This window comes from Dermacentor andersoni, chromosome 10, assembly GCF_023375885.2.
Source record: "Dermacentor andersoni chromosome 10, qqDerAnde1_hic_scaffold, whole genome shotgun sequence".
NCBI classification, from domain to species: Eukaryota; Metazoa; Arthropoda; class Arachnida; order Ixodida; family Ixodidae; genus Dermacentor; species Dermacentor andersoni.
The window spans coordinates 5,486,634-5,504,859 of NC_092823.1; the positions used below are offsets into that span (position 1 = coordinate 5,486,634).

At 47.5% G+C, this 18,226-nt stretch overlaps 1 protein-coding gene across 1 annotated transcript in view; it reads right to left on the bottom strand.

Moving 5' to 3' along the window:
- Nucleotides 1-18,226, bottom strand: part of LOC126519722 (BTB/POZ domain-containing protein 9-like) — a 199,750-nt gene that overhangs the window by 87,505 nt on the left and 94,019 nt on the right. The window contains exon 7 of the mRNA XM_055065337.2: nt 5,338-5,573. Within this exon, the coding sequence (XP_054921312.1) occupies nt 5,338-5,573 (236 nt within the window). The remainder of the gene's footprint in view (nt 1-5,337; nt 5,574-18,226) is intronic.

The following is an 18,226-nucleotide window of genomic DNA, read 5'->3' on the forward strand; positions in this document are numbered from 1 at the left end:
AGCTAAGTCTATTTCAGAATATTAGTTCGTAGTACTGAGGTGTTGTTAACATGACACTGAATCTGAATAAGGCTGTTATTCTAAAGTTCATAGTACTGAAATATTTTTACATTGAAGCTATAAGCAGTCAGCAGGGGATTTCTGAAAAGTTTGTTAATCTGAAAACTTTATTAATACAGTGTACCTAGTAAAGAGGTTTCACTGTATACAGTTAGCTATGCATGAACCTTGCGGTGAAGCGAAAATAGGCATATCATCTAAAATTTGTACATTCAGTTGACACTCATACAACGGACTGTAATAATCCAGCAAAATAAGTCCGTTAGATCCAAGGTCTGTTCCATACAAAATTAGGACCGCAGTGTGTTATGAAATGGCAGAACTTCACATATACAGTAAAAGCTCGTTAATTCACTACTTGTTAATTCGAAATTTAGAATAATTCGAATTAGTCGCCGCGGTCCGTCCAACAATGTATTGAAAGCAATATGTAACACATCCCGCTTATTCACACTGAAATCTGCACCGCCACCAATAATTCGAACTCTGCATCATCGTGGATGGGGAGAGTGCTAGTGTGCGGGAGCACGCTGGCGTTGCCGCGCGGGTCGCGCAGATTTGCTTTTTCGGTCAGCGTCAAGGACGATAACATCGTCGCCGCGCGCTGTGTTCTTTGTGTACAAGCGTGCGAGGGTGAGTCGGCGAATGCGGCTCAATCTCGGGTGTGCAAGAGGGGAAGGTGGGGCAGAGCGTGCCCTCTCTTGTTGCGCGCGAGGCAGGGGGGTGAGGCGAGGGAGGGACGGGAGGACGATCTTCGGCGGCTGCTGCTTACGGCGCGACCATGCGGGTGCCGCATCTTGAAAGCGATCTGCGACGTGGCCAAAGTGCGCGCCCGCGTGGGCCTCATCTTTAAAGCGATCTGCTTTCTACGTTTTGTTCGCATTGAAGCAAGAGCTGTACGAATGTCAATTCGCTCGCTGCTACTGCTGCGTGTCCTCACTCCAGCGTTTTTCAGCGAGTTTTCGCGGTCGTCGAGCGAGATGCGTTCATGCTTACCTGTGCGCGCGTGACACAGAGTTTGTTAATTTATTTAGTAAGCGAATGCTTACAAGGTTATACGTCTGATAAAACTATTATCCTTACTTCGTATAGCTATCTACTAATTTTCTATCGCAATCGATGCTTCACTTCTCGCGCGAGCCTGCGACATTTTTTTTTTTCTCCGCCCCAGTCAGCGCGACGAACACGCGGATGGAGCAAGAACCATCTCAACATCGGGCGCGTCGAACCGTGCTGGCCGCGTCCGGTTACATTGGCTGCGCCAGCGCTTCGAAGTATAGACGTTGTTCACGTCGTGACGTAGCGTGTGCGCGCGTGCTCACGCCACGTCAGACTATATACGCGCATTAACCGAGCGATTTCTTTCTGACTTTCATTAGTTCGAATTTTGTATAATTCGAATTTTCATAGCATCCCCGCGGAATTCAAATTAATGAGCTTTTACTGTACTGCTGTCCAGTGTTTGATCATTGGAATCCTGAGGCAATTGCAACAACTATAAAGATCAAAATTAAAATAAATGAATAGATAAAGAGATTTACAGGGTAGTCGGCATCGCCATAGCCATGATGTTCTGTATATAGTCCACAGGTGATAACATAGTTGACGCATGCCATATGCTGTATGTGCAAATGAAAGCTTGTGAGGGTGAGCTAAAAATGGCCGCTCAGGAAGTGGGGGGCGTTCTACTCCAATAGCCGTGCGGGCCCTATCTTGAAAGCGATCAGCAATGGAGACAGAGTGCGCCAACTGTTGACAGCTTCGTATGCGCTGTGGTCTCGCCTCTTAGTTCACGATGAAGCAAAGGCAGCACGAAGGTCAATTTGCTCGCTGCTGCTGCCACGCTTCTTCACTCGAGTGTTTTGACAGCGAGGTTCTGTGGTCGTCGAGTGAGATGTGTTCATGTTTGCTTGTGTATGCGTGACACCATGCTTATCAATTTAGTTAGTAAGCAAATGTTTACAAGTTTATATGGCTGACAAAGCTACTATCCTTATCTCATACAGCTGTCCACTAATTTGCTATCGCCAATGATGCTTCGCTGCAAAACTGCCAATTTTTTCTGCAAAATGATGTGATGACAAATAAGTGGTCTCAAAACGATACATTTTGCAGTCACTGGCGGTTGTTTTTGGAGCGGTGTATGCTACGCCTTCAAAATGTAATGGGTAAGGCCTAGCGGCACTATCGACCATTGTGCGCTGAGCTCTGCCTTGGCACTTGCTAAGCATCAAGCCAACAGAGTTCCGCAGCCGTTAGCGTGGTCGTCCCAAAAACTCTCCATTAGCTGTCATGGCGTTGCACGGCACATGGTTGTGGGACACTTGCCGCTAGTGTGTTTATTCCTAAAGAGAAAGTGTGTGAATGTACACATATCCACAAGTGACCGGAAATAGTTGCGTGCAGTGCACTGCTTCACGCACGCATCATTGCAGCCATGTATGTACGTAGTATATGCATCACCTATAATAAATTTTGTTTGTTGTAGCCGATAGTCTGTTACAGCTATGTCCATTAAAAGCACAACTTGTAGGAATACAGTGAAATGCCGTTAGAGCGAACCTCACACTAACAATTTTTTCAAATTAGCAAACTTTTCGAAAATCCCCTACCAAGTGCCTATTGGTTGAATGTAAAAATCTTTCACTACAATGAATTTCAGAATACAGTCGAACCAGACTATATCGAACCCGTTTACATCGAATTATTCTATACATCGAATAATTTCTGGACATGGTAAGTAACAATGAGTATATAAAGCAAAAATTATGCTTACATCGAACAAAAATAGCAGTGACACCCGATATATTGAACGTCAAGTGGCAGAACAGTGCTCCCAGAAGTTGCCTTTCTCTCGCAGTGGTGAGGAAACCCGGCAGCGTGGCTCCATCCAACCACTCTCCCTACCGTGACCGCGCTGCCTCGGGCAAACCGTCGACACCCCCTTGCAAAAAATGATCCTGGCCCACCCTGCAGCACATGCTCAGACAGCCAATCAGAGGCTCTTGTGCCCTCGTCATGCAAGATGGCGAAAGTTTGAGTTGTCTCGCTGCTTTTCTGGTTCATTGTTTGTGCGCCTTGTGGGCCACAGTGTTGCTGTGATGAAGTGGCAGAATTCGCCTTTCGTCGTGAAGCTCAAAATCATAAATTGAGTCAAACGCAGCGAGAAGTGGGATGTCCTTCCAGCATGAAAGATTCCGAGGAGCACTCTCAGCATGATCTTGAAGAATAAAGGGGAGATTAGGGCTAAAGTGGCCAAACTCCCGACCCGGTGCCCGTCGTGCCCGACACGTATGCACAGCCATGTATGAGTGGTTCATCCAAAATTGTTTCAGCCATGCCGGCTTCCGCGTGCTCGGTGATGACTGTAAATTCTGATGAATGCGACGCAGCCGTTGCCGGAGTTGCCGAAGTTTGGAGCGAGCTGTCAGAATTTCCGGAAGCTGTTGACGAATCAATGGTGGGCGAGTTTGTTAGTGCAAATGATGGTGTCGCGACCACGGGAGAACCCAAAAACGAAGACTACATTGCCGACGTCGTACCGAGCACAAGTGAAAATGGGCACAATGAGGAAAGCAACGGCAGTCCTTTGCCCACATCCTCTGAAGTGATTGGTGCGCTCGCACTAGTCCGGTGCTTCTGTGCAAATGCGGAAGGTTGCGGCCTCAGCTGCTCCGACTCCTTAGACAATGTGGGGAAATGCGTGCGTCGCAGGCAGCGAAATTGGCCAAGCAGAAGAAAATGCAGGACTATTTCATGCGAAACTAAGCTAGTTTCATCAATAAAGTGATTTTATAAATGGTGTGTGCTTTTATGACATCCAATTATTTAGCAGGCTTCTATCGAATTATGCTCTGTATCGAACTGATAGGCATCTTTTTGCGAGTTCGATATAGCCGGGTTCGACTGTACCAAATTTTTTAGAATAACGCATCGAATTTCATCGTCATCGTATTTTAATAACGCTTCCCAATAATGAATTTCGAACGTAAGAATCTGCTCGCAACGGCACAAACGACGACAAATGCTCCGTGTGTGCCACTACCATCCTCATCAGTATGCCTGCCTATATTTCTCTATGCTCCTGCCCTTTTTTAAACGCGTGTTTGCCCTACTGGCATTGCCTGCACTTGCAATCGCGCCTGGCCGGCCCTCGAAGTCTTTGTTCCGTCGACGAGGTAGCTCGGCACGTTTGTCAGAGGGCCGTTTTGCTTGCTTTAAACATTAGACATTCATTTCTACTTTCACAATGAGCTATGGAAGCAGCACAAAAAAGAAGCATAGGCAATTCTCTTTACAAGAAAGGGTGGATATTCTTTCTCAAGTGGACGCTGAAAAAAGCAAATCAACATTGCAAAGGTGTGGGGGATTGAACCATTTCTTCAAATAAATGTGCATTCATTTCTGAATACTCAGTGCTTCTTTCCGTGCTTTTACATGTTAACGCGTTCGCGGATGTGTTCCCAGCAAATGTAGGCGACTGCTTTTGTTGCATTTACGATTTTGCATGCGAATCAGATCTTTTTCAATATTAAGATTTTTCAAAACGAATGAATTTTAGCGTCCCTTGAGATTCGTTGTACTATCAAGATTTGACTGTAATATAGGCAGATCCACCTAAGTGAGAGGGTCTGTTATATCCAAAAGTATGTTGTATGCAGACATGTTGTAACACCATGGACTGTACATGCAAATTGCATAGAAGGAAAATGAACATATATTTGCTGCCTATTGTTTTATATTTGTTGCAAAAAGTCAGCGATGACCTTCTGTGCTTTCAATACCTCGAGCTTTTCGTTGCCTTCTGCATTTGAGACATTGCTGGCAAACATGACCAGTCGGGATTATCTAAGCTGTGCACTCAACGATAGAATGGCGGGTCGTGGCAACTGGTTCGCAATCCCAACCAATAGAGCTACTCTATCTGATAATGATCATGAACAGGGGTGGCTGAGAGTACCCTCAAAGCAACTCGAAAGCACTGTAGGTGCTTGTTTTTTTGCCAGCAGCTTGTTTGTTCATACAACGCATCAGTATCCAAGTGACCATGTGGCAGCTCGCCTGTTCATATCAGTCATCACAGCCCGGCACAGCAGTCACATTAACCAGAAATCTAACACAATGTAAGTATGGTATTTGGGCCTGGACTTTACGAAAACTTCTTATCACCCCAAAGTACATACCAGCCATGATCTATCGAAATTTTACAGTAATTGAAATATCACAATCCCGGTCCCAGCTGCGTCAGCTGAGCGAGTGTACAAGAATTATTCTTGCCTCAATGTAGTAAGAGTATGCCCGGTTGTCCTTGTCCCAGAGCAGCAGCCGCAGGTGGTTGAGGATGCAGGGGGCCCCCAGGCGGACCAGGATTCCCTGCTGTCCATCGATGGGGTGCCGTGTGAAGCCCCGTTCCATGTCGTATGTCTGGGTGTCCCCATCCAGAAGTGCAGAGCGCATCTCCCCCTGTAGTACCTGGGCTCCGTGCAGCTGGGTCGCCACATTCTCACCAGGCACTGCACAGGGAGGGTGCCCCACAAGGTTCGAGAGTGCAGGAGACGAAATTCTCTGTGCCCTCACTATAACTGCTCAGTCAGCACAAACAATATTCGAGTCCAAAAAGCAACCTGCCAACCTTAAAAGTAAGAAAATACCAAGTCTGAAGCGTAAAAAAATGCACAAGAACTTCGTGAAAAATATTACGATGGTTTTATTACTCAAGGTACTGACTGCTTATTCAAAAAGTTCGTGGACTTTGTTCTGCAGAGACATTCTGAACAATCGCAACAATAATGACCTGCACCGCACGCAAAACAGAAATGCCTATAAAGTTTAACCTAATCATGAAATAATCATATAAGAGTGGATGTAGTTTCAGTTGCTATTGCGCATTTGTTCTACAAGTGGGTAGTACTGCTGCAGAAAAGCCTGAATAATGAAGCAGTTCTGAAAAGTCTGGCTGTAAAAAAAAATTTGAGCAGCAACTGAATTTGTGTTCCTTTAAAGTCAGTTCTGCCCTAAACCAAACCCGAATGAAAAATGATAAACTTACTATTGTCCCTTAATCCATGTGTTCCCATTGCACCCTATACAGTCCAACCCACTTATAGTGATACTGGTTTTAACAATATATCAGATATAACAATGAGCAGCCAATACACCGTTAACTTTTGTATGTGTTAACCATCGATAACGGGTGGCCATTTTTGCTTTCCAATTTTCCGATTGTGAAAACTTCGCATCACGTTCAACAATCACTGCCTGAGGGGAAAGAGTGGACTGCTTAGAAAACAAAATGTAGTTCTCCTCCTTCATGTCCAATAGCGCAGTGTGTCCGTGAGCGACGTGGAAGGTCGCGAAAGCAGCGTTTCAAACAATCATTAGCGGGCTAACAATGCTCAATGGGCACGGTACGGAAAGAGTTAAAGCCAATAATATGGCATGGAACATTGTAGTAAGCGATTTATTAGACCCTCTAACACGCACACAAGCTTGCAGTGCAGCAGCTGGTCATTGTTACATCCAAGTATTATTAAACCAGTGTTTATTGTTAAATGCTATAGGTGGGTTCAACTAATTAAAATGTTTGGATGTATGTCCCTTCTTAATATTTTTGTGCAACCCGGTTATAACAATTATTGATTATAAGAATGAGATTTTCTTGATACTTGAATACTTTAAGTGGGTTCAACTGTATTCTGTTTCATACATAGCAGGCGATGTATGAAATCGATCTATTGGGGGCGAGCTCCACCACTGGAAAAGCTGGCGCCACCGTCGGCCTGACGTGGCATGACGGATCACATGGACACAGCAGCCATGTTGGCTGCTTCCTGTCCCACCTGTGCTGCGTTTCTGATTAAGTGGCAAGGCTCTCCCACCTTGGGTGTCTGCTTGAGAACACTTGAAAGCACTATAATAGGTACTGGCTGCCTTTAGAGACGTGCAGCATGGTAGGCTACTGCTCGGTGCTGCAGTGTCGGACGTACGCAAGGGAGCCCAGTGTCAGCCTTATTCACACGTAGCCGCAGGATATTGAGCTGCGTGGAGCTTGGCTCGCGAAACTTAGAACCGGCAGACAGCCATCGGTTGCAACTCGGTTATGCAGAAAGCACAGACGCGAGGAAGATTTCTAATATGGCATCGGGGCTGCGATGTTTGTTGAGTAGCACAAAGCACACACTCAGACGCTCGCCCGAGTGCTGCACGGCTAATGTCATGAAGTTTTGGTCTATGACCTTGTTGATGCTAGATACTGGCAAGGTCACAGTAATGGAAAAGGAACCACAAGAAGCACATAAAAAGAGGCATGACATACTCACGCTTCTGTAGCACCAAACAATGAAATTTACTGGATTAAATAAACGAACCAGCAGGTAATTGCTCACTGAGAAGACAGATAAACATACAGTGCGAGGCAAGTTCAGAAATAATGGTATTTAAATGTCCAAGACCTTATAAAAACATTCAATCATCGCGACGGGACATCCCAAGTCGCCCTGTGGTAGGTGTCGAAGTCCGTAGTTATAACGAAATTATTTTTGAACAGCTCTGATAGTTTCCACGCAACGCTGGTTGCTTGTCTGCTGTCAAATGCTCATATGCTGCGACCTAAAGCTCACGGCATGGTGCGAAAACGCGCTCACAGCGAAAGCAAAACATTGTGCGCGGACATGGCTGCAGGCACGCAGTCCGTCCCCGCAAACCCGTGCGATTGCTGCATTGAGAATTCATTCTATTATGTTCCATTTAGTTATAAAGACAACCCACTATAAAAACATATTTCACATGGTTTGCTCACAGCATTTGCCTATCTTTCATGCAAGATGCCAGTTCAAGAGACTCCATCATGGCGACCGCGCGCAGTGGCGTTCATTGTACGTATTCGGCAAAGAGATAGTGTCTGTAAATGATTATATGCTTTCAGTTTGCCCAAGATTATTATTTCGACAGCAAAAAACTTCCTTCGTTTGCGAGTACTCACAGAAATGTTCAGGAGAGCTGCTACGTGGTTTTTATTGAGCGCCGTAAGCGAAACCTGTGAGGAGCGCGCCGCGTGGTCCCTCATACTATGATGCAAGGGAGGCGCTTCCGACAGATGACGACTCCGTAAGTCCTCGCCCCCAATAAAGACTTTTGTCGCTGCTTGCATCGATGACCAATAAGATATAGCGCATTGAAATGAAAGATAATATGTGTGTGTGCGATCTAACTGAATGTAAAACTAAATTGTGTGCTTTTACATAATGAAACATAACACATATATTATATGTGAAAGGAACCAGATCTCAACCTATTTACCACCAAATGAATGGAGTGACATGTTTCTGCGACTGGCAGCCACAGCACGTTACTTGCACTCGCAACCAAAATACAGTATGTAGCCTGCTGGAAGCAGAAATATATAAAATATACAGTTAAAACCTTGATATAATAAAGCTGGTAAAATTGGCATTTTGCTTCATTATATCAAAATTTCGTTACATTGAAATTCAAACTTACCTGCCGTGGTTGCTCAGTGGTTATGCTGTTAGGCTGCTGAGCACGAGGTCGCGGGACCGAATCCCGGCCGCCGCGGCCGCATTTCGATGGGGGCGAAATGCGAGAGCACCCATGTACTTAGATTTAGGTGCACGTTAAAAAAACCCAAGTGGTCAAAATTTCCGGAGCCCTCCACTACAGGGTGCCTCATAATCAGAAAGTGGTTTTGGAATGTTAAACCCCATAATTTAATTTAATTTAAAATTCAAACTTTTGTGCAAATAAGTCATAGGTGGAGTAAAGCGCTCACACTGGGACAACGCTGTATCAAGAAGAAGGCCAGCATTGGGGAGCGAATGCTTTGTATGCCTCTTGCTTCAACAAGTTTCCCAAACTTGAAATTATGCAACCTCCAGTGCTAAATGTGCAGGAAGACAGTGCGCATATGATGCCACACTGTCTCGGCGTGCCCAGTCTTTGCACACCCGGCAGATTACTGCTGAAACAGGGTGCACAGACTGCGTACGCACTCAGTTACGCTGACAGCCATGCACTGCCACGGCCGCGCTAAAAAAGGAGATGCGCCCTAACCATTTATTGTCTCGGTATTTCTTCCAATGTGTATAAACACATTTTGTTATACTGAGATTCCAAATACATGGTATTCTTTCGACAAGAAGTTATAAAAAGGTAAATACTTTGTTATATCGAGAATTTTGTTATACTGTAGTTCAACAGCATGTGACTTGGCACAAACTAGTGCCAACACGTATCACTTACAATATATGAAGTAGTTATTTGTGGGAAATGCTGCAGATCAAGAACTGGTCTAAGAAACACACAAAGTGAGACTTCTCTATGATTGCAATATTTGCAGTTTCCACAGCGTTGGCTGCTATGTATGAAATAGAATACAAGCGACAGAAAAGACTTGGTGCTTCTACTTATGGCTGCTCATCAACAGAATGCACAATGCACTTAACTCTGCACTGAACGCATTGTCACACCATCTATGGCTTTGCAGCTTGTGTGCAGAAAGTAAATACTTTCATATTGTCACGAGTGGTGCTACACACCGGTAATTAGAGAAGACGAGCGCACAGCAAGACGACCATTTATTGAGGCAAACTTGTGCCCCACATAACCAAAAGCAACTAGCCCAATAGCAGACACGTGCAAGCATGGACAGCAATTGACAAAGAACGAGCAGCCCCTATCTGCAGGCAGTATTTAAAGGCTGTGAAGGAACGCGCGTAGAACTAACGTGAGGGATAGCGCGAGTTGCCCTGCCTGATACGATGGGCCCATCGTAGATACGAAGCTATCGCGGTAGGTTTGTGCGAGTGCTCACACGCGTTAACATCCATCATCCGAACGCCACCAGCAGAGATGCAAAGCCCAAAATACATGTGGCATTGCTCCCCTCCAAAAAAACATCGTCCCGATGTTGAAAATAAGCACATAGGTAAATAAGTACACAGCACTAGAGTTCCTGGTGAACACAAAGTTAGTAAAGAAAAAAGAAAAGGACTACGCTCGAAGTTTTCTAACGTGCGTAACACGGCTTCATGCACACAACATGAACAATTTCAGGCCGTGCGCGCCGTCGCTGAGAGTTCGTCAACCCGTCAGGAATGATCTTATAGTTCAATGCACTCACACGGCGGACAATCTTGTATGGGCCGAAATAACATCAAAGGAGCTTCTCGCTGAGGCCTCGTCGGCGAACTGGTGCCCATACCCAAACTAGCTCGCCAGCCGTGTATTCTTGATGGCGGTGTTGAAGGTTGTAGTGCCGGGCGTCAATTGCTTGCTGTCTTGCAGTTCATACTCAAGCGAGCTGCCGGGCCTCTTCGGCGCGCTGCGGAAACGTCGCCACGTCAGGATGTCAGACACCTTCATTCACATCAGGGAGCATGGTGTCGAGTGTCGTAATCACTTTCCGGCCGTAAACAAGAGCGAATGGCGTCAGCCCAGTTGTCTCCTGAATGGCAGTATTATATGCGAAGGTGACATAAGGGAGTACTTCATCCCATGTTTTATGTTCAATGTCAACGTACATTGACATCATGTCCGCCAAGATTTTATTTAGCCGTTCTGTGAGACCATTACCTTGCGGATGGTATGCGGTAGTTCTGCGGTGAGTAGTTTGGCTGTACCGCAAAATGGCCCGCATCAGGTCACTACAAAATGCTGTCTCCCTGTCAGTGATAATGGCCCTTGGCGCGCCGTGATGCAGGACGATATGACAAATAAAAAATCTGGCGGCTTCCTCAGCGGTGGCTCTTGAGAGTGCGCACGTTTCTGCGTAGCGTGTCAAGTAATCCGTCGCAACAATAATCCATTTGTTCCCAGCGGTGGACGCCGGGAAAGGCCCAAGAAAGTCCAATCCAACTTGCTGGAACGGTCTTGTCGAGGGTTTGATCGGTTGCAGGAATCAGGCAGGTTTCGTTGGGGGAGTCTTGCGGCGTTGACACTCCCTGCACGTACGGACGTAGTGCTTGACTTCTTCGGCAATACGCGGCCAGTAATAACATTCTCGAATCCGCGCGAGTGTTCGTGCAGAGCCGAGGTGTCCGGATGTTGCTTCATCATGAGACGCCAGCAAAATTTCTGGACGTAACGATGATGGTACAACAAAAACGTAGGCCTTCTTCGTAGGATCGAGGTTCTTTTTGGCTAGAACACCATTTCTCAAGTAGAATGCGGACACACTGCGCCTAAAGATTTGTGCTATGCTGTCACTTCGTCCTTCAAGGTATTCGATGAGGCCTCTAAGTCCAGGCTCAGCCCACTGTTGCGTGGCGAAATCGGAGGCGGTAGCCATGCCCAGAAAAGTTGAGTTGTCATCTGTACACGGTGGTGGTTGCTCGACGGGGGCTCGGGACAGACAGCCTGCGTCTGAATGCTTTCTTCAATTCTTGTAGACTATGGAGATATCGAACTCCTGCAGCCGCAAACTCCATCTTGCGAGGCGTCCGGAGGACGGGTCCTTCAGGTTTGCTAGCCAGCACAAAGCATGGTGATCGGTAACGACAGTAAAAGGTCGACCGCATACATATGGGCGAAATTTTGATGTTGCCCACACTATTGCCAGACATTCTTTTTCTGTTGTGGAATAGTTTGACTCTGCCTTCGATAAAGAACGACTGGCATAGGCGATTGTGTCCTCGTCCGTTCTGTCTCTGAACAAGAACAGTGCCGAGGCCGTAAATGCTGGCGTCGGTGTGGATTACAGTTTCCGCCTTGTCGTCGAATTGCGCCAAAATGGGTGGTGATTGGAGACGGCGCTGGAGCTCTCGAAACGCTTCCTCTTGTGGTGCATGCCATACAAACGGGACGTCCTCTTTCGTCAGGCGTGTCGGAGGCTCTGCGATCCGCGAGAAGCCTTTGACGAAACGTCTGTTGTAGGCGCAAAGTCCGAGAAACCTTCTGACGCTTTTCTTTTCATGGGGCTGTGGGAAGTGTCGCATGGCAGCTGTCTTCTCTCGGTCTGGTAAGACGCCTGCAGAGTTGACAACGTGGCCCAGGAATTTGAGCTGTTCATAGGCGAAGCGACATTTTTCAGGCTTGAGCGTAAGTCCGGAAGACTTGATAGCATGCAGTACCACCTCTAGCCTGCTAAGGTGTTCGTCGAAGGTAGAAGCGAATGCTATCACATCATCAAGACATACCAGACAAGTCTGCCATTTAAGTTCAGCCAACACGGTGTCCATTACACTTTGGAAGGTTGCAGGGGCAGCACACAGCCCAAATGGCATGACCTTGAACTGGTATAAGCCATCTGGTGTAATGAACGCAGTCTTTTCGCGATCCCTTTCGTCAACCTCCACCTGCCAATAGCCACTCTTTAGGTCCATGGACGAGAAGTATCTTGCATTGCAAAGGCGATCCAAGGCGTCGTCAATTCAAGGGAGCAGGTAGACGTCCTTCCTCGTGACCTTGTTGAGTCAGCGGTAATCGACACAGAGTCTTAGGGTGGTGTCTCATTTTTCTCACGAGCATGACAGGGGAAGCCCAGGGACTTTGAGAGGGTTCGATGATGTCATCATGCAGCATTTCTTTTATCTGTTTCCTGATTGCTTCCCGTTCTTTCATGGACACGCGGTACGGTGACTGGTGAATAGGCTGTGTACATTCATCTGTTATTATCCGATGCTTTGTAAGCGTCGTCTGGCGAATCTTGGACGATGTAGTGAAGCAATCCTGGTAGGTATGAAGCAGTTTCTGCAGCCGTTCTTGTCTCGCTTGCGGCAGAGCAGGGTTTATATCGAATAAAATGTCAGGAGGTCGAGGTGCGAGTTTGTTTTTGAGCGTGAGGATGTTGCCTATGTTGGGAATAGTCTCGAAGAACGCCACCGTGGTACTTTTAGCGAGATGACAGTATTCCGAGCAGAAATTCGTTATCAGTATATTGGCTGATCCTTCGAACAGGCAGACGATCCCTTTTGCTACAGACAACCCCCGCAAACAGCAAACTTGGGTTCGCTTCGACCAGTCCCTCCATGCAGCTGCCGTTGTTGGTACCCACTGCGATCAGAGTACTCGACCGGGGTGGCAACGCAATATGTTCATTGAGAATCGCAAGTGAAGCAGATAATGCACGACTTAAATTGTGCGCGACGGCGTTCTCTGGTGAAAGACTTATGGTCGGTGCCTGTAGATTAATGACCGCACTGTTTGCCAAAAGGAAATCTACGCCAAGAATGACGTCACGGGAGCACTGCTCTGGGACGATGAAAACGGTAGGGTATGTGTGTCCTCGCACTGCTACACGAGCCGTACATCTTCCCTTTGGCATTACTACATGACCACCTGCTGTTCGTATCTGCGGGCCGTCCCAAGCAGTAAGAACTTTCCTTAGTTGAGTGACGAACACTGCACTCATGACGGAGAAGTCAGCACCGGTGTCAACCAGTGCGAACACATCCCGGTTGTCTATCTTCACTGATAGATCCGTGGATTTTGTTCTGGTATTGCACATGCGTCGGGGTGCGGTGCTGCGGCTTTGCCGGTATTTGCTACTGACGCATCACTTGGTCTCGTCGCTGGCATGAAGATCATATTGTCGCGTCGTTGACACATTTTGTTCGGACGGCGCAGGCGTAGTTACATCACTGGAATGTTGTGGCGGGGGAGGGTTTTCAGCAGTGCGACTGGCTGCAACCGTGCCTCCACCGGTTGCCGTCCTCAGTTTCCCATGCCAGGGCTGGGGGACCTTCCCCGCGCTGCTTCCGTGTAGCTAGGATGGGGAGAAGTAGAACGGCCGGATGAGGGTGACGGCGACCTGTAGCGGCTTGTTGACGAATTCTGCCTTTGTAGGTAGTGTTCGATCTCAAGTGGCCTTTGGCCAGGTTGCGGATGTGGAGCCCCGATAGGAAACCCACGGATGCCAAGGTTCCTGTAGAAGCAGCAACGGTATACATGGCCGGGCTCGCCGCAGTGGAAGCATAAAGGACGCTGGTCGGGAGTCCTCCAGACGTCGGACTTTCTCGGGGCTGCCTGTTAAGACTCTAGGCGGGCGGTCATTTGGTTGTGTGCGTTGCAATGAGTACACCGGTCTGGTCGGCCGCACTTGGCTTTGCACGGCGGTGGCATACGACATAACCTGAGGTGGTCGAGAGGTGTATTCGGGTGCTTGGTGCGGCTGAACTAGTGGCCCTGTTCCCAGTGCCTGCTGGACTTCTTGTCTGATAACGTTGCTGAGCGCTGCGACTTGAAGACTGGAGCTAGGGAACATTTTACGAAGTTCCTCTTGTACTACAGCCTTGATTGTGTCGTGAAGGTTGCTCCTGCTCACGGTGTCGAATTCCGTGGGAGACGCACCACAGACCAGAGCAGGGCGTCCGTACTGTCTTCTCCGAACGTCGAGTGTTTTTTCCATGGCTGCGGCTTCACTTAAAAATTCAGCGACTGTTTTCGGTGGGTTCCGCATTAGCCCAGCGAAAAGCTCTGCTTTCACTCCTCTGATAAGAAAACCAAGCTTCTTTTCTTCCGGAATTTCTGGGTCTGCCTGACCAAAAAGATTCTTCGTTTCTTCCACGAAGACGGCCACGCTTTCGTTGGGCAGCTGGAGACATGTTCGAAGTTGTCGCTCGGCTCTTTCCTTGCGAAGGACACTTGTAAATGTAACAAGAAGGCTTCGCTTGAAGTTTTCCCATGTCTCGAGCTGCGACTCTTGGTTGATGAACCACATACGTGCAGACTCGTCCAGCGCGAAGTAAACATGCTGCAGCTTTGCGTCGTCGTCCCACTTGTAGCTCGCCATGCGCTCGAACTGTTCGAGCCAGTCTTCAGGATCATCGCAGGGGGTTCCACGGAATGTCGGTGGCTCACGTGGCTGCTGCAACACGACGGCTGAAGGAGTGATGGGCTCGCTCATCTTGACTGTCGTGGCCTCTTTTGCAGGCCATGTCTTCTTTGGTAGGAAGCTGTACTCAGGGGAGAGCTTAAGATTCCGGCGACTTCTTCGTGGGTCGTCTTCTTCTGGCTGATGCAGACTGGTGTCGCGAGTGCCTGAACGAGCGCTGGACATACCCCGCACCTCCACCAGTTGTCACGAGTGGTGCTACACACCAATAATTAGAGAAGACAAGCGCACAGCAAGACAACCATTTATTGAGGCGAACTTGTGCCCCACATAACCAAAAGCAACTAGCCCAATAGCAGCAACATGTGCAAGCATGGACAGCAATCGACAAAGAACGAGCAGCCCCTATCTGCGGGCAGTATTTAAAGGCTGTGAAGTAAAGTGCGTAGAACTATAGTGAGGGACAGTGCGAGTTGCCCTGCCCGATACGATGGGCCCATCCTAGATACGAAGCTATTGCGGTAGGTTTGTGCGATTGCTCACATGCGTTAACATCTATCATTCGAACGCCACTGGCACAGATGCAAAGCCCAAAAGGCACGTGGCAATATTTTGCATTTTTTTGCGAGTTATTTTGTATGCTTCATGCGAAGACCATAGATACAGACCAGTCCTTGGACATTACAACTCCAGCCATTTTCAATATTTGAAAGAATGAAAACACCCCGATCTCATGATCTGCCACTCGAATACGTGTGGCTCTTTCGTATGCAGTAAAAACCTCCCTAATTCGGATTACACGAGACCGAAAAAAATGCCTGAATTAACCGAATTATCGAGGGTATCAAGAAAACAATAAACAAATGCTTACTACGTCAACACACTTTTATTTACTGAATGAGTGAGCCAACCCTGTTTCCATTTTGCACAAAAGCTATAAGGCAGCTGCAATTCTCGTCATCTCGTGACTGATTAGCGCTCGCAGCGGCGAAGGCCTCACAACTTGCGCCACAGGGCGGCTGCGGCATGCATCTTCATCTGAGACTGGCCTTTTACTACCATGAGCAGATTCCGGTGATTTTTTTCGCCTGTGAGCTGGTCAGCGTCCACTGCTCTGTAGCCAGTACTCTTCATCCTCGAAAGTTTGTCAGAACGAAACGACTTAATTTGTTGTAGCGCAAGCTGAACAAGGACAACAGAAAGGCACCTCTGACACACACAGCGCTATCAATGAGGGCGACTATACCACAAGGATCCCGGAGTATGTGTATGAAAGAGCCCATTGAATGGGAAATGAAGTCGATGAGGATAGCTATAGGTGCTTGTCAGTACGGCATATCTTATTTTGTTGTAGTGCAAGCTGAACAAGGACAACCGAAAGGCACCAATGAGGGTGACTATACCGCAAGGATCCCAGAGTAGATGTACGATAGAGCCCGTTGAATGAGAAATGAAGTCGATGAGGATAGCTATAGGAGCTTGTTGGAATGGCATATCTTATTTTGTTGTAGCGCAAGCTGAACAAGGGCAACAGAAAGGCAACGATGCCTTTGTTGTGTTTTGCTGACTCACACAACTTGCACAAACTGCAAGTAGCAGAGAATTCAACGTCCGTGTGATGTCGCAGGATGCCCGAACGGTCCACGCCACTTGACCAAAAGCAGCTGCAGCGGCGAATCCACCACGTTATTTTGGCTCGGTTTCACGTTTTGTACAAAAAACCGTACCTCTGTCTGTCATGCGCCATTTTACTCATCAATGACAGCAAAGGGCTACGATGTCGTATGCAATGTCACCACTCCCCGTTATAGTGGTGGAAGATTTCAGTTGCGATAAAGGTATATGGACCTTTCAGATGCAATTTTCTAATAAACTATGTCTTTTCTTGGCAAGAAACAAGCCTTCAAAGGTTTCTGGAATTGTATTTAAGCTGTCCTTGTCGACTTGGTATTTGCCTTTGGTGTCTCCAAATAATGCATACGCCTGTTGGGACCAAAGGTTGAGCTCGAATTATCCGATTTTCCGAATTAACAAGGGTCAAATTGACAAGGTTTTAATGTACACGATTTGCTGTGTGCAGGCTTTGAAAACTGTCTAGGTTAAAGTTCAGTACTGCTTAAACTGAGGATATTTGTAACTGGCAACTTTAGTTTTAAGTGGTCTACCCAGTAAATCGCAATGTATCAGGTAAATCTTCAGTGTTCAGCTGGCTCAAACACGAAGGAATCCTTCCGATGATGTTCAAGAGCTCTTTGTTGGTTTGGCTTTTCACTGGCTACATGAGCACAGCTCTTATTCCGATGGTTCAGTAAGATCAATGTATTTGCTGGTACAGTTGAACCCACTTATAACAATACTCAAGTGCCACGAAAATTCCATTATTATAGCCGATAATTGTTATAACCGATAATTGTTATAATTGTTATAACATGAAGACAGAGATGGCAGAGCTGTTGTGAGAAAACTATAATGGCGGTGCCCCTCCCCACCACCTTCTTCCATCGGGCTGCTGATTGTGTTCACTTGTCTAACTGCTTCCTGGGCGCTCCGATCGCATGTAACAAGCCGTCGCTGTCAGCGTTAAAGAATGGCACTGCTATAACAACTGCAAAGAGGGGTCACGGGTGGCAGGCGATATGCGAGCACCTCCAAGGCATCGCCTTGGTGGCCCCAAAAGGGGTCTTAAAAAATTGCGAGAAGGCTGCAGTGACAGCCTGCCAGCTTGAGAAATCCAGAGGAGACGCTGAGGTGAGATCGCCACAAATATCTTGCCACGTACTTCTCACTGGCTTGCATGGGAAAACCCTATGTCCGTAAAGCTTGCATGCTTTACGTGAAGCTTGCCTACATCCTTCTCCAAGGCACCCAGGTGCTCCAATGTAGTTCAGTGGAAAATTCCTCGCGAAAATGAAGCCTCGGAGGGACTAAATTGTCTGCCGGCCCTCCTGTGAGGACAACGTTGAGGCAACCTGCCCTACCGCGTCATCGTTGCCATCGCTGCCATCGCTACCTGATGCAAGCACGTTCGCGACGATTGCCTCATCCGTTAGAAGCACTTAGTTTCCAAATCTGTAGCCGTGTGCCTTTTTACCGGCAACGTCGTGCATTGCCGATGATCAGCGGGCGGATCAGCCATCTTCCGTTGCGGCAGAAAGTCAAACAAGGCTGAGAAACCGCGTGGCCAGGAATGACTTAGACGCAAAAAAGTCAAACGCAACAATTAAGCTGCTGGCAGAACTGCGCTGAATGAGGAGCCAGCGAGCAACATGCGAGCAAGCTGGGAGCAGCGCAGTGGGCATGGTCCATTCGTGTTTCGGAGGGTGGGGCAGCGTAGAGCTATGGGCGCAGCCCATTCGTGTTCGGAGGGGTGGAAGGGCG